We start from the raw sequence: 14,877 nt of genomic DNA, 5'->3' as shown, positions 1-14,877 counted from the left end.
TGTGGAAGGATGTTGTCAACCATCGGCATTGCCATTATATTGGATACTGTCCAGTGTTTACTGGAGGACTATTGAAATTGTGGAATGTGGGTCACATGCCAATTGGTTTTTTATGGCTCATGAGCGTACACATCCTTTCAAAAAAACATCTAATCACGTTTTCCTCCCCTTTAAAAAAGGTGGCATATCTTGTTGGCCAATCATGAAGTACATGAAATCTCCAAATCACCTGACATGAACAGATGAAGCTCATTCTCAGTTACTCTGACTTACTACTGAATTGCTGCTACAAAAATAAACGTAGACATATGTGCTCATGTATAGGACAATGTTTATCCACAGTGCCCTTATTGAAAAAAAATTCAGAGTGGGGATTTTCTTTGTTTCATCAGACGCAAATGCACTGATTTTTTTCTGGCTGGTGTCTAAGCATCAAAAAACATTGAATTTGATTTCATGTGACCATTTCTTATTTGTGTGCTCGTGTGTAACAGTTCTGATCATTACAGAGCAGACATTTGTATCCCTACCTCAGAAAAAATGTATTTCTTATAACAAAAGCCCATGGGTTGATACCTGAAAGTTCAGTGCAGCCCCTCAGTGGCTGGAAGTTGGACAGCCACGGTCTGACAGTCCAACAGACATGAGGATCCGGGAATTGCCTGTATTCCCATCATCAGGCAACTGGTAGTTATTACACTGCTGCAGTAGCAGCACATTGCCTGTCCTACATACATGTCTCATATTGTCTAGATTGTTTGAGAAACCATTCAGTTGTGTTGAATGCATGAATGAATGGAAAGCCTGGATCATCTGAGCATCCATTATAGTCTTCCTGGAGGGTGACACATCTATAACATCAGCTGCAATGATCTTGTGCCAGTTCAGAGAAGAGCAAAGCAGGGTAGATGAGTGAGTTTTCAGTTAGTGCAGTGAATCAGTTAGGCAGTTGGTGAGGGAATGAGTGAGTAGTTAGCTCCCAGTTCATTGCAGTGCAGGGAAGTTGAAAGAAAAGGTGAGTGCAGTACTTGAGTAGTGGCATTGCTGTAACGTAATGCATACACAAAAAATGGATCCCAAAAGCATAAGTCATTACAGATGGAAAAACAATAATTGGCCCATAAATTGAAAATCCTTACAGCATAAATAGACTTTCTTATTCTTAAATATTAATAATATAATGGTAGCAGAGGTGGGGATAAAGACTTGCATTTCTTAAATATTAATCTTATATCATAACTGCAAGACCACTGAGCTGACTGGTGCCATGAATAAAAGAAATTAGAAATAAACAAAAATGTCAATATAATGACCTTCAATTGCCTGAAGAGAGATGTAGAAACTACTTTTGGAACATCTTATATTTTTGATATAACAGCGACAGTAGAGAATGTCCAGCATAATTACAGTGCAATGAAGGAACCACTGTGTCAAAATTTTACAGAATCATCTCACTATATATTTTTTTTCCTTGGCACTACAGCCTCAGTGGGCCTAGGCCTACCTCCATGAACTCGGTTCACTTCGGTTTTTCTTGATCTTACACATACGGTAGGACTCCTTGGGTGAGTGATCAGCTTGTCACAAGGCCTCTACCCATAGACAAACACAGAAAAACGCACACAAACATCCATGCCCTGAGTGGGATTCGAATCCACAATCCCAGCTTCCGAGCGAGCGAAGACAGTGCATGCCTTAGATTGCTTGGCTACCGTGACCGGCCATCTCACTATATCCCTCTTGCTATTTGAATCCCAACTACAATTGCAATGTTTATTCAACAGAAATATTCTGACCTGCGGAACTCAAGCAGAGCCTTAGTGGAGAGAGGCACACCAGAAACAGGCCAGGATAGGAAATGGAACTGTGTGACCGTGCGAGTTTCACCCGTCTTGAGATTCTTCAGGTAGAAGCTGCGTACCAAGTAGTCATCACACCAGATGTGTTCACTTACAAGATGTACCTGGAAAAAGTAATATTTTACCAATGAGTGGCTTAAATAATTCCTATTCTGTCTTAAGCTTTAGAAAGTAAGACTGATTTAAAATTTAAGGTAATAACCACTTTAGAACCTAAGCTTAAGCAGAATAATAATAATGAAATGGATCTTAAACAAATAAAATGTGATTATGTGTGTTGCATCCAGCTGGTTCAATATACAATTCAATGACAAACTTGAATGAACACAATGACAACTCTGAGCATCACTAAAAGCAGTACCATAAAATTAACAATGGCATGACACCATTATATAAACATCAGTTATGGTGAAAGAACAAAATGCACGTCTTTATGTCTCTGGTGATAGAATTTCCTTTCTGCTATCTTTTAAACTCCTTGGGTTCTTGTGGTAAATGTCATGTCCTGTGAAGTAATTTTTTTTACTTAGATTCTGTGAGACCTTTCAGCTTGTTCTCTTTACTTCATTCTCCAAGCAACTTCTCACTGGGAAGTTTTATTATAATGTGAGCAAAATGCCTGGAATTTTCTTCTCTCAACATTATTTATTGTGTTGATTTATAAATAATCTCATACTTTATCACACATTGAAGAGTTCTGTCTTTTGAGAGATAATGTTTTATAGCCCGTTGAAAGTCAACCAGTAATTTGGTGGAACATGTTACCTCCATCTGCAGGGTCAAAGAATAAGCCAAGCAAAAAACCATCATGATGCAAGCAGCAAGCAGCAAGCAGAGCTTGCTACCCTGAAGATGGAGACATGTTTGTCTAAAATATCGGTTGACTTTCAGTGGACTACTCTGTATTATATCCAATATGTCAGAACTCTTCATAAGTACTACTGTGAGAACTTCAATTCCCACATTTACTTCACCCTAGTCAGTTGCTTATTATTTAAGACTTGGCAAACGATATGCAATGTTAACTCAAAACACATAATCATAATTTAAGATGATATTTCTCACCTCATAAATATGGTAGAGTTCAGAACCCTCCTCGGGCCAGTAGCGGTGGCACATGGCTGTCCCATTCTCAGTGAGGCGTGTAAGCATAACCATGACAACACTCCCTTGCTCCCACACCATCTGCCAGAAGTCTGGAGCAGTGTGGGGCAGTGGACCTTGAGTAGCAATGTAGGCCGGATTACGTGGGTCATGATCCGTCTGTTTAAAACAAACACGTTGAATTTGGAATCACATATAAGTATTGTTTGCCCTGTCATGTAAAATAAATGCATTATTGAAGAAATAAACTGATTACATTAATGGAATTTTAATACCTATCAAACAATCAATATGATAAAATACATTGCATAATACCATTGTGCTTCATTTTTTAATAACACAAGATGACCTCATGGCTGCCAGAGAATTGCTGTATGCTGGCTTCTCCGTGACAGTCTGGGTTCAGTATTAGAGCAATTTCTGTAGGATTTGTGAACAAGATGGCAATAGGACAATTCAGAGTATTTCAATTTTCCCTCAGTACTCATCATTCTAGCACTGCTACATACTCACCTCTCACTACCCAAGGGATGTATAACAGCATGTTATCATTTAATTCTAATTTGGGGCTTCAACCTGATATGACACTTGCCTGGACTCAAAGAGTATGGAAGTTAGTCTTATTTCCAGTAAATTTTCTTCTATGGAAAAAAAAGGCAGTGACATTTGTGAAATAAAACAGACATAAACCCATTTTTGACCTACTTTCCATTCTCAAATAAAGGTGCCACTACGGCATAGCACTGCATCATAAATTCATACATATGTATGTATGTACACTATTTTTAATTGCTTGTACCTTACATTGCTTTGTGGTTACAAAATGTCCAGATTTAAAAATAGACATGCAAAACGCATAAATAATCACATCACCACATCAAATCAAATAACAGAAATTGTTCAACCTGATAACTCTTCTTCATTTCACTCATACTTTTTCATGTTTCAATTTTTAAATTTCAAATGCGTAACTAGTGGCCTCCTGTTAATATGACAAATCACTTACCATTTTCTGATTGAGTTACAGATTACTTCAAAATATTTCATCAGTTGTCAACAATTTTTAGGAATCAGATTCTTTTATTTTTGCTTCTTAGGTCCTTTATAGGACAGATTATTAAGGGCAGAAATCCCATTCAAAAGATGAAGTGAAAGTTATTGTCCTAATGCATTTGATAACAGCATAAAGATCTATTTATAGCTGCTATAATGAAGTGTATCAGCAAATGCGTTATAAAGGACAGAGAATATAAGAGGGATTTTAGAAGTTTCCTGTATACAGCCAAAGTACAATGATAGCATGACTGAGTTCTTTTAGGCATGGCATTAGTAGCTGCTGGCAAGTTGGCAGCCCACACGATGGCTGCGTGTGCTCAAATGGTGCTGAGCTATGGACTGAAGAAGAGTCCAAGTGGGTTACATATGTAAGGAGACTAACCAAGTTTCATGTTTCATTTGTAAATCTGTGTGTGAGTGTCATAACCTGTTGAAGAAAAGCTTATGAACTTGCAGCCATCACATTAAACTATCTGATGGCTGGTGAATGCCATTACTGCCTGAAGGAAAGACATAGTGCACACATACTGAAGAGTGACAATGTGCAAGTCATTACATTTCAAGGAAAAAGTTTCTGTAAAAATAGAATATCCCTCACAATTCATGATAACAGCAAATAATGGTTAAGTTATTGGAATGGATCACTTTGTTAAGGAAAGAATCATGAGAAAGTCGACCCAGATATACTTTTTGTTTATTACAAATTGCAAGTGGATTAGCAAGGTCTGGAATGGTGGTCCACATGGTGACAGAATTACCATCGTATTACAATTTAAAGCTCCATTTGGAGAGAGAATAAATTATTAATGGCTACTTATCATTATAAAGCAGTCTCTTGTTGATTATTATTTTAAGTACCCAAGTTAGAAAAACTGTATATGATCTACTCACTAGGCTTTTCACTTTTCCATATATTACCACGGTCAATAAGTTCGTGGAATGGCCGCTGAGCGTTGTACGGGAATTTACCACCAATATGTTTCGGCAATGTTTTCGACAGCTATATCAACGTTGACAGACTTGCATAGCGGCCTACGGCAACTATTTTGAGGGCAGATGTGGATTCCACGAGCTTAATGACTCTATCATGTATATGATTTACTGTCCTGTCATGGATATGGATATCTTTTTAAAAGACTTTGGAGGGATGCGCAGAGAAAGGCAGTGAGGAGCCTCCCTCATTCGTGTCACTCTCAGTTTGCATCACTTTTCTCACAGATTGATTCTTGCTCTGCAGATATCTGTGTAATTTAGCTCTCAACAAGTTCAATACCTTATGCTCCTTCTTTTTGTTTCTGAATGTCTTGGGTCCACCTTCCCTAACTTAAAAATTTATGTGGGCCCTGAAATTTTCAATCACGATTTTGTCAAAAAATATATCTCACAGTTGATGAGGGAGAAGTACATACTAAGTAACTCACAATTGTGGATGCATTGATGTAGTCAGAGCCTGAGATGTTGGCAAGATCATTGAGCACAACTCGAGCGTGGTCATATGGCAGAACTTCTGGGTAGCGATTCTTCTTCATATTCTCTGCCTGCAAGAATAAGTGAACTTGAATGAAGTCTCATGTAAACAGAAAGTAGTGCTGCACTGTAGGATGTTGGTCTGGCTTACTTTTTGAGCTATCGTTGTGGCACAGGGCTCTGCCTCATAGGCACAGAGAGCAACCCACTCTTGTTCCAGACGGTCCTTGTTCTTCAAGTGGTCTTCCATGTATGACTACAAACAGAGGAATAATTAATTCACATCACACGGTGCTAACATATCGGATATGCTTCAAATCTCAGACTGAGTTCCTCTGGCCTTCCTCATCCTCCAAGTGAATGCCAGATAATACTTTAAAACAAAAGAAGATCACATCAAATACCATGAAATTCAAGACAAATAGTCATTTATTTCTGTACAGCTCTTAGAATAACTAGTTTCCAAATCTGCTAACCAGAGTCTGAAATGGGGGAGAATGCTTGTTTTTGTACAAACTGCAAAGACAAGTATAGAAGATTCCTATCTATTCAAACAGAAGCTTCAGAATTTAATTTTCATTATAGAAATGTGACCTTATAATTTTTATTTTTAGTTTGGTTTCCTTGCTTCACAAAATTCAACAGTTCTATGACAAGCTTAATATTATAAAAAAATGAAAAATTGAAATTAACCATTGTAAACAGATTATATAGTCTTTCTTGATGTGATGCAATGCAGTCGGTAGTTAGGCACAAATGTTCAGGAGGACTCTATTGTATTAGTCTTCAGGGTCTACAAAACTACACAGTGTCACATAATTATCAGAAGACTGGATTCTTACGAGTAATATTCACCCTGTGAGAAACTCAATTCTCACTTAGCCCTTGCAGTTTATTATGTGTTCAAACAAATGGACACGAAAAGACAGTTCTCGTTCTGATATTTGGAAACTCATTTTCCAGTTCGATGTCAGAATTAACGTAACAGTTTGATGGTAAATTGAGGGAAAAGGGCCGATGAAGTGATGAGTGTTAAAATTGTTGACCACAACAGATTAAAATATAAAATGAGACCTAGCATAAGTCTTCATTCTATGATGAAAGATACTGACACTTACCAGAACCATGTGACCAGTTGAAATGTCCATGTTGGTGAGTGCTGGTTCCTCACTCCTGTCAACAATTTAGATCACATTCAGAATGAAGTATTTCTACTTCTATGAGTTCAAAGCCAGGCAGAACTGTATTATAGATTTATCTGTAGTACAGAGACAATCTACTTTTAAAGAGTTCTATCTTCTGGGATATAATGCCATGTAATCCACAGAAAGTCAACTGCATTCCAAAGCATTGACCAATAGCTGATGTGTCCCATTTCATTAGTCCCATCTGGTTTTCCTGTACCATCCTAATGGCATATTCTACAGTGAAATTGAAAAGCAGTGGTGATAAAGCATCTCCTTATTTTAGACCATTCTGGATAGGAAAATTATCAGACAAATGTTTACCTACTGAATTTTTACTATACGTTTCGTTTAAACATATTTTAATCAGGCTCACTAGTTTCATGGGTACCCCAAACTCTATCAGAATATTGTACAACACTTCTCTCCTAACTGAATCATAGGCTTTCTTGAAGTCTACAAATAGCTAATGTACTGTCTCACTGTGGCCCTGGGGTTCACTCAGCCTCTAACAGAAATGAGTACGAGGAATTCATTAAATAATTTTCCTGGGGAGTAAAGCATGGTCGGCGCGTAAGGCTGACAACCTTACCGCCATCTTTGAGACGACTGTCTAAATCAGCCCTGTTCAACGTGGCGCCCATGGTACATTTTTCTGGCACCCTCCGTAACCATATATAATTGAGCCGATTTTTAATATTAATTCAAATTGTAAGACAAGAGACATTTTTGAACGTCTGAGTATTGTTAAATATTTTCTAAAAATTTTATTATTATCATTATTATTATTTTTTTTTAGTATTATTATTATTAGTAGTACTAATAGTAGTGTGTGGTGGCGCCCGCACCTCCATAGGCATCAGTGAATTGTTCCCGAGTACATAAGAAAGTTGGATAGCACTGGTCTAGATTATGTGGGACCCTCAACGTCTCACAACCCTATGGGCCTTCACGGCCCGGTACAGGGATAGCTTTACTTTTTACTTTTTTACTGTCTCACTGTACTCCCATTTTTTCTCCAGTATCTGACGAATGCAAAAGAGCTGATCAGTAGTTGATCTGTTACATCGAAACTGACACTGACGATCCCCAATAATTTCATGTATATATGTACTTAACGTTGAGAGAAGAATATTGGATAAAATTTGTTGGTACTGAGAATGGAAACACATGGGACGAGCTTTTTGCGCTGATTTTGGTACGATGAAACAAATTCACTGCGTTACAGAATAGTGAAATAATCACGTGCTTGTACTACTGGCGACTCACCATGACGAGGTGCTGGACCTGGAGGAAGGGCTATTGTTGGAGCCCTCAGACTCCCTGGACAGGCTTGCAATCCTTTGCCCTACGTGGATTGGCTCCGGCTTGTCCTGCTGGGTCTTGGTCGCCATTCTTGCGCGGCACAGTTCCTGAAATTGTCATATCACTCAACTTTATCGTAGTTTCAACCTCAATCCCGGCCCGCCATCGGAGCAAGGTGAAAGCAACATAAATACAAGTATGCGGGCGCAACGCGTGACCTCCCAATCAACAGCCGGTACGTCGAAGTAGCAGCTTCAAAAATACAATCTATATAAATAAAAATGTAAATGTTCGTTTGTTCAAAATCTTAAATCCCCGAAAGTTTTTCACCGATTGCTTTGAAATTTTGATACAACGTTGCATTCGAATACGCGCGTGTTTTTATATACCTATTATATAGATGTCACACCTGTGACAGGTAAAAACATGCTTCTTTTGAAAAACAGCGCCATCTGTTGGACGTAAAAGCAACACACGCTATACTAAATATTTTACGATTCCATTTCAATGTTTCCGATTGCATTGTTAAATTGGATTTTCATAGATTTCGATTTATTTTCATTTTGATTTAATTATTTCGTGTGACATTGCGTTGGAATTGAGCTGTGTCGTTTACCATAGCGTTCATTTCGTGAGTATAGTTTATTTTTTTCTTCTTCCATTGTTTTTCATTTCGTTTTCTTAACTGTTTTCCTTATTTTCAGTGCAATTGGCGGTGCAATTGAGCTGTGTCGATTGATCTGCGTTTGAATTGAAATATTTTGTTAGTATTTTTTATTGTTTTTGTTTCTTCTTTGTTTTCCAGTTCCTGTTCTTCCTTTTTTAATGTTTTGCAATTTTATATGATTTTAATGTCGTATTTTAGCNATTGATCTGCGTTTGAATTGAAATATTTCGTTAGTATTTTTTTATTTTTTTTTTGTTTCTTCTTTGTTTTCCAGTTCGTGTTCTTTCCTTTTTTAATGTTTTTAAATTTTATATGTTTTTGTTATAACTTTATTTCTTCTTTTTCAGTGCAATCGATCGGCTTTAGTTCATCCAAATAATGCCTCGCAGAAGATCAAACTTAGGTCGTCGTACTCGCGGAGCGGAAGCAGTGCGACGAGTAATTGCAAATCAGACTGGGGAAGAACGGGCATCAGCGAACGAGTACAGCGGGTACAGCTAGTTATTAATAAACAGAAGACCTTCCTTCCCCTTGGCGCTACATCTCAATAAACAGACGTACTGTAATAATACAGAATTCTTGTTTACGACACAGGCTAGTTTCGCAGCTGGTTATTCATTCCGAAGGAACTGCTTACTCTGTCTTTAGGGCAGAAACAGATTCCTCCGAAACGTCAGTATAGATCAACGAATCTACAAAGTTTCATTCATCGCCTTGAAAATCTTTTATTTCGTCGGAGTTCTGTGAACCTAATGGAACCGCTTTTGACAACAGGAACCATGCTAATCTTGCGAAGCCTCGGCCAATGTCAGAAGCATGTTTTGGAACGTTCGAACTCTCGTTTTCGAGTTTTCGAAGCCCCTTTGGGGTATACATGTATGTCCACGTTTTTCTATAAAAAGTGTGGCCGTGTTCGTCTTATAATATGACAAGTCTCCAATCTAGGATTCCTAAGGAAAGTTTAAGAAATTTACTGAAATATAAATTTCTACGTAGTTAAAAAGATTTTAGTGGCAGACTAGGAAACGATGCGAGAAACAGAAAAAAGGAAGTAAGAAAAGCTTAAGAGTTTCATATAAAACGTAATTAAAAATGTGAATCGCGCAATGCCACTCAAACACTAGCGGATTTAATTAAAGATCGAGAAAATACGGCTGTCACAACTTTTCATACACGGCCGAAGGATGCGGCGACCTCTTGCTGCTGCTGCTGATAATACACGTATGATGAACATATTTTAAATGTTTTATCCATACAGTTTAAATATTATTAATATATAAGGTAACTCTATTACCGTGGGGGAACAGATTTCTTTCTCCGTCACTACGATCAGGCCAGCTCTGGGGATCAGCAAGCCTCTGTCTAACGAGTAAAAGGAGTTCTTTTCCGGGAATAAACCGGCTGATTCGTGAAGCTGACCATTCACCTCCATCTAGTGCCGAGGTTAAGAATACATGTTTCCACTTCCATATACGTCTTTGTGGTGTGGTGCTTAATAATGAAGACGAAGAACTTTATCTTTAACTAATTAACCAACTAACCAACCAAACTAACTCCACAGCTGAGCCCTTCTAGAGATGCCACCATTTGTGCAGCTACTCAAGAACCCAACTCTTTATGCAACCCGAAGGTCCATTACCGTGTTCACAAGAGCCCACCACTGGTCCCTATCACGAGCCAGATAAACCCAGTCCATACCGCACAATCTGAGATCCATTTTAATATTACCCTCCCACCTACTTCTAGGTTTTCATAATGATCTCTTTCCTTCTGGCTTTCCCATCAAAACCCTACATGCACTCTTCTTCTCCCCAGGCGTACTACATGCCTTGCCCATCTCATCCTCATTGAATTGATCAAGTAAAGTTATGTACGTGGCATTATGTAGTTTTCTCCTACCTCCTACCCCTTCATTCTTCTTAGGTCCAAAAATTCTCCTCAGCACCTAGTTCTCAAACACCCTCAATCTACGTTCCTCCCATACAAAACCACAGGCAAAATTATAATTTTTACGTTTTTAGTCAGCAGACGAGAAGACAAAAGCTTCTGGACTGAATTGTGGCAAGCATTTCCCAAAAGAACCTCACCTTTTACATTTATTAAATATTATTCATATTATTTAGACATGGCCTTATATCTTGTTGTGTTTCTGAGTCGCATAGCTAAGTGTTAGATTTATGGAGAACGCCGTTCCGGCTTCTGCCAGCTCCCGCGGCTCCAAGCAGTTCAACCAGCGGCAGCTACTGGGAAGGTGAGTAGGCCCACCTGGTAGTCCTTGCTGGCCTCAGTGTCGGGGGCTGTGAGGTTCTGCAACTTCTCTCTGGAGCGGGCATGGCGGCGAATGACATAAAGGGCAGCGGCTGCTATCAGCACTGCTGCTATCACGCCGCACAGCAGGAACGTTGCTACGTATAGCTCATGTTCCGTGTCGGGATTCGCTCTGAGGACTGTCGGCAGCTTCGTCTGTTAAAAATATAACATGTACAAATATTCAAAATCTCTGCTTTGCCCACTGACAATGAAACATTCCTAATGGGACCAGAGATTTGAAATTCAGTGCCAACCAGACTTCGTAATGTGACCCTGAGGCCAATTTCACTAATAAAATATGAAAGAAATTGATATTAATAGAGAGCCCACACGAAAAATATTTATATTTAAGAAACGCTTTCTTTATTCATACAAACCTAAAATAACGGATAGAACTCAATTTTGTCTGAAGCGTGCAGTATGGATGTTCCACAATGGCAAAGCGCTATGTAGTGATCGTTGTGCACTGCACAGGTTACATATATCTTACCCACATTCCCCACACAGTTCATTAAATTTAAATCAGCTTCATTGCCTGCGTGTGATATTAATTTGCAGCAGATACAAATACATTACTGTAAAGCTAACAAAAGATACACGTGTGTGTGTGTTAAGGCGAACTATTTCCCAATGCACTGCACTGCACTGCGAAGACGGGTTTTAATAAAGTGTAAAGGCTCTAAACGCGACCTATACATTACACGATAAGGCGTGTTTGAAATAATTTGTAAATTTACATTCTAGCGTAATATAAAGCAGCTTGTTACTGCATCCATAAGGACGAAAATAGTACTTCGCCCTCAGACTTTCAGATAATATCCTCAACACTAACCTTAGCTGAAATTAGTGTAGTTCTTTCGGATATGAAACATGAGGATGGGCAGGCTGATATACAGGTTTCTCTCATTGCTTGATAATTTAATACAATTCGTATAAAGAACTGATTATAAAGCAAAAGCCTCGGAGCTGAAACACGTGACTAGACCTGTGATGCCTTCCTAATCTGAACTTCCGAACAAAGTATACATGTACAGCTCTGTGGACAGAAATGGGTTTATTACGAATTGTTATACCTGAAAATGGTGAAGACGCTGTCTCTGATGTTTGTTGACCTGTCGATGTCATGTTTGACTGCTCTGGGTCGACTCATGAAACAACCCTTCGAGGCCTTCGAGTTCGGTTCATATACCCTTGAGTAGGAGGGCAGGTGGGGACAGGTAGATGGGTGGGTCGGTTCGACGGGATCCACCTACTTATCGATCAGCTGATGTTTATTCTCATAAATGTCAGGGAAGATGAAACGTTTGTTTCTTAATAACACAGATGAGTGAAGATGGTGGGCCAGAGGAAAGAAAATATGAATCTGAGCTTGAGGAAGATAAAAAATATTTGTAGAGGCTGGGCTCTGAAGGGAGGGTATCCTCATGACGCATGACTGGGTTTCACAGTCCCCGTACCCCATTTGGCAACCTGCCACTCTTAAGCATTGAGACAGTTCTACATCTGGAAGTGGGTGTTTTTTCTCGCGTTCATCTGTATCCTCTCCACAGCCTATAGAAACCGTCTTTGACTTTCTGCTACTGGCCAATGCAGCTGGCCGACNCCGCTTTTCCCTTTTTGCTCCGGCCCACGCCGCCTGCCCCCCCCCCCCCCCCCCCGGGTCTTTGCTACCGGTATCCCTACTTTAAATTCTATAATCTTTTGCTGAGATGACAGGCATTGCGTTCATACTGGGTGGTAATCAAATTGTCAGAATTAGAATTATACTATGTTCAGAAGGGGCACGCGGTAGGGTAGTTGGTTGAGGGGCTATGCAACAAGCCGGAAGGTCGCGGGTTCAAGTCCCGATGAAGTCATTGGATTTTTTTTTCAGTTGACCTAATCCTTCCTGGCTCCGCTAGCCACAATTTTCATTTCCTCTGGTTATGTTTTAACAAATGATCTAGACTAGGAAGATCGTTGTTTATGTCCGAAAGTGTAACTTTTCTTGTCGACAACCTATATGCCGAAGCAACTGCATCAGGTTAATTACAGCTGTAATCATTACTGGGGGTGGCCTTCCTGTTTTCCCAGGAACTGCCTCTTCTTGTGGAGTAGCCTCCGAACTGGAAGAATCCGTGTCCATGGCGTCTGCCCTGATGGGGCTGAAGAAATTACGTGTAACGACCACCTTGGGGGGCTATGTTTAGGGCGGGAGACGCTTTGACTTGCACTGCCGCTTTCTTCGGAGTTTGGGCGGTATAGCAGGTGTCGTGGAGCTTTCGTCTCCGCGCTTTCTAGAAACCTTCCTCCTGGGTTGGTTAATCCCCTACAGCATTTTGTGAATTACTATGGCCTTTTAATGTGCTCGCCTTCAGTTCGTTTAGAGTCACCGTATACGTGCCGTACAGGGCGCTGACAAGGGGCTTCCCAGTGACAGCTTTGCAGTAGGTCGCTCTGTTTTCTTCTGTCGTGTTGACTATCGATGACCAGTCAGGGCCTTCCCCCACCGAAGCTACTGTGTAACCTCCTGCGTCTTCTGTGTCACATAGTATTACAAACAGCTGTTTTAACTGTGCGTCTGCATCGGGATGTTTTGTTATTAATACCAGGCAGTCAGGTTTTAACGATGTTCTTTTCTCCGTTTAGAATTTTTAATATCCAGGCACTGGGACGTCCGCCATGATTGACATGACACTTGCACTCTGTGCATAAAAGCTACAAAAGTTTTGCATAAATTGCGTTGACCTAACAAACACAGACTCACTACTGAATTTTTCAAATAACTTCACTGTTCTCAAATTTTTTCTGCCTCACTCATATTGATCACTCTTCTGAATCAGTACACAGTTCAACGTCACTACTGTCACTCAGTAACTGTAACCAATGGAGCGAACCATACCTCTATCACTCATTCAGTCAACTCTGAGTTTGATTCAACCACAACCAGCAGACGAAAACACATTAATCTTCCTCAGCCGAACCCTCCTTCCTCTAATCAGTCCAAATTTTTTTCACCACACTCCAGCTATGTCAATTCAATCTCCATTGACCATCACTGAATTATTCTCATATTTCTGAGATCGAAACAAAAATTTGTCATCGAGTCACACCTGCACAAGCACCAAGATAAGGTATAAAAGCCAAACACAGCACAAACCATCAGCGAGAGCTAAGAGAAAAAATTATATTATTAAAAAATGAAGCCCTGCACCACAGAACTATCAAGATATAAATCGTCACTGGAGAGACGAAATTCTCTGTATGGTACCAATACAAGAAAAAACAAATTTTCCTCCATAATCTACACTGGAAGAAGTTGTCGTCTTTTTACTTCCGCTATGATAAAGGGAGTCTAGATGTAAGAGATGAAACGAGATATCCCTTGTACCTATAATTTTTCAGATCAACTCCTACTACCATCTGGGATAAAACGCAAGCCTTCTCAATTGATGCCCTGAGCACAGTTCTCTCGAGCAATGCGCCTGCCAAAACCACGACATGATCTGCTCCTCGATCTGCTTTCGTCACCTACTGCTTTATCCTGTCTTGGGGGCAGCTTCGGAAGCTCTTATATAGATCTTATATAATGGCGGTGAGTGGGATGTGAAGAAATGATTGGATGAAGCAGAGGAGAGGGTTGCTCTCCAACTACGCACCTTCTTTATTCTCGAATGCCGAAGCCATACATCATAAAACAAAACTTCTAATTCGAAAAATCGAGAGCAGTTTATGGTTTTCGGAATGAATAAAAATTATGCAGACAGGGAATGAAACCCGTGAGTTTCAGTGTATTTTACTGTGGGAAAGAGTCCAAACACTCCTTTTCGGTTTCAGATACAGACGAAATATAATTATCTGAACCGTGCAACGGTTCTTTTTTGTCTCGTTCTTTGGAGTCCCCCCCCCAAACGCCGGGATGCGAGCCGTTTTTCCCTCTTTCCAC

At 39.8% G+C, this 14,877-nt stretch overlaps 1 protein-coding gene across 5 annotated transcripts in view; it reads right to left on the bottom strand.

The window, feature by feature from the left end:
- LOC111863873 (receptor-type tyrosine-protein phosphatase N2) overlaps positions 1–14,877 on the bottom strand; it is a 224,889-nt gene that overhangs the window by 94,954 nt on the left and 115,058 nt on the right. For all 5 annotated transcript variants that reach the window (XR_002842680.2, XR_002842679.2, XR_002842681.2 and 2 more), the window contains exons 15-21: positions 10,908–11,105; positions 7,940–8,082; positions 6,605–6,659; positions 5,638–5,742; positions 5,441–5,557; positions 2,925–3,122; positions 1,797–1,963 (exon numbers count right to left, since the gene is read on the bottom strand). Coding sequence is in view for 2 of the 5 variants with exons in the window: in XM_023850645.2 (XP_023706413.1) it covers positions 1,797–1,963; positions 2,925–3,122; positions 5,441–5,557; positions 5,638–5,742; positions 6,605–6,659; positions 7,940–8,082; positions 10,908–11,105 (983 nt within the window). In the remaining 3 variants the exon portion in view is untranslated. The remainder of the gene's footprint in view (positions 1–1,796; positions 1,964–2,924; positions 3,123–5,440; positions 5,558–5,637; positions 5,743–6,604; positions 6,660–7,939; positions 8,083–10,907; positions 11,106–14,877) is intronic.

This window comes from Cryptotermes secundus, unplaced genomic scaffold (assembly GCF_002891405.2).
Source record: "Cryptotermes secundus unplaced genomic scaffold, Csec_1.0 scaffold128, whole genome shotgun sequence".
NCBI classification, from domain to species: Eukaryota; Metazoa; Arthropoda; class Insecta; order Blattodea; family Kalotermitidae; genus Cryptotermes; species Cryptotermes secundus.
Note: the sequence above shows the minus strand (reverse complement) of the source record. Positions and strands in the feature narration are given on the sequence as shown.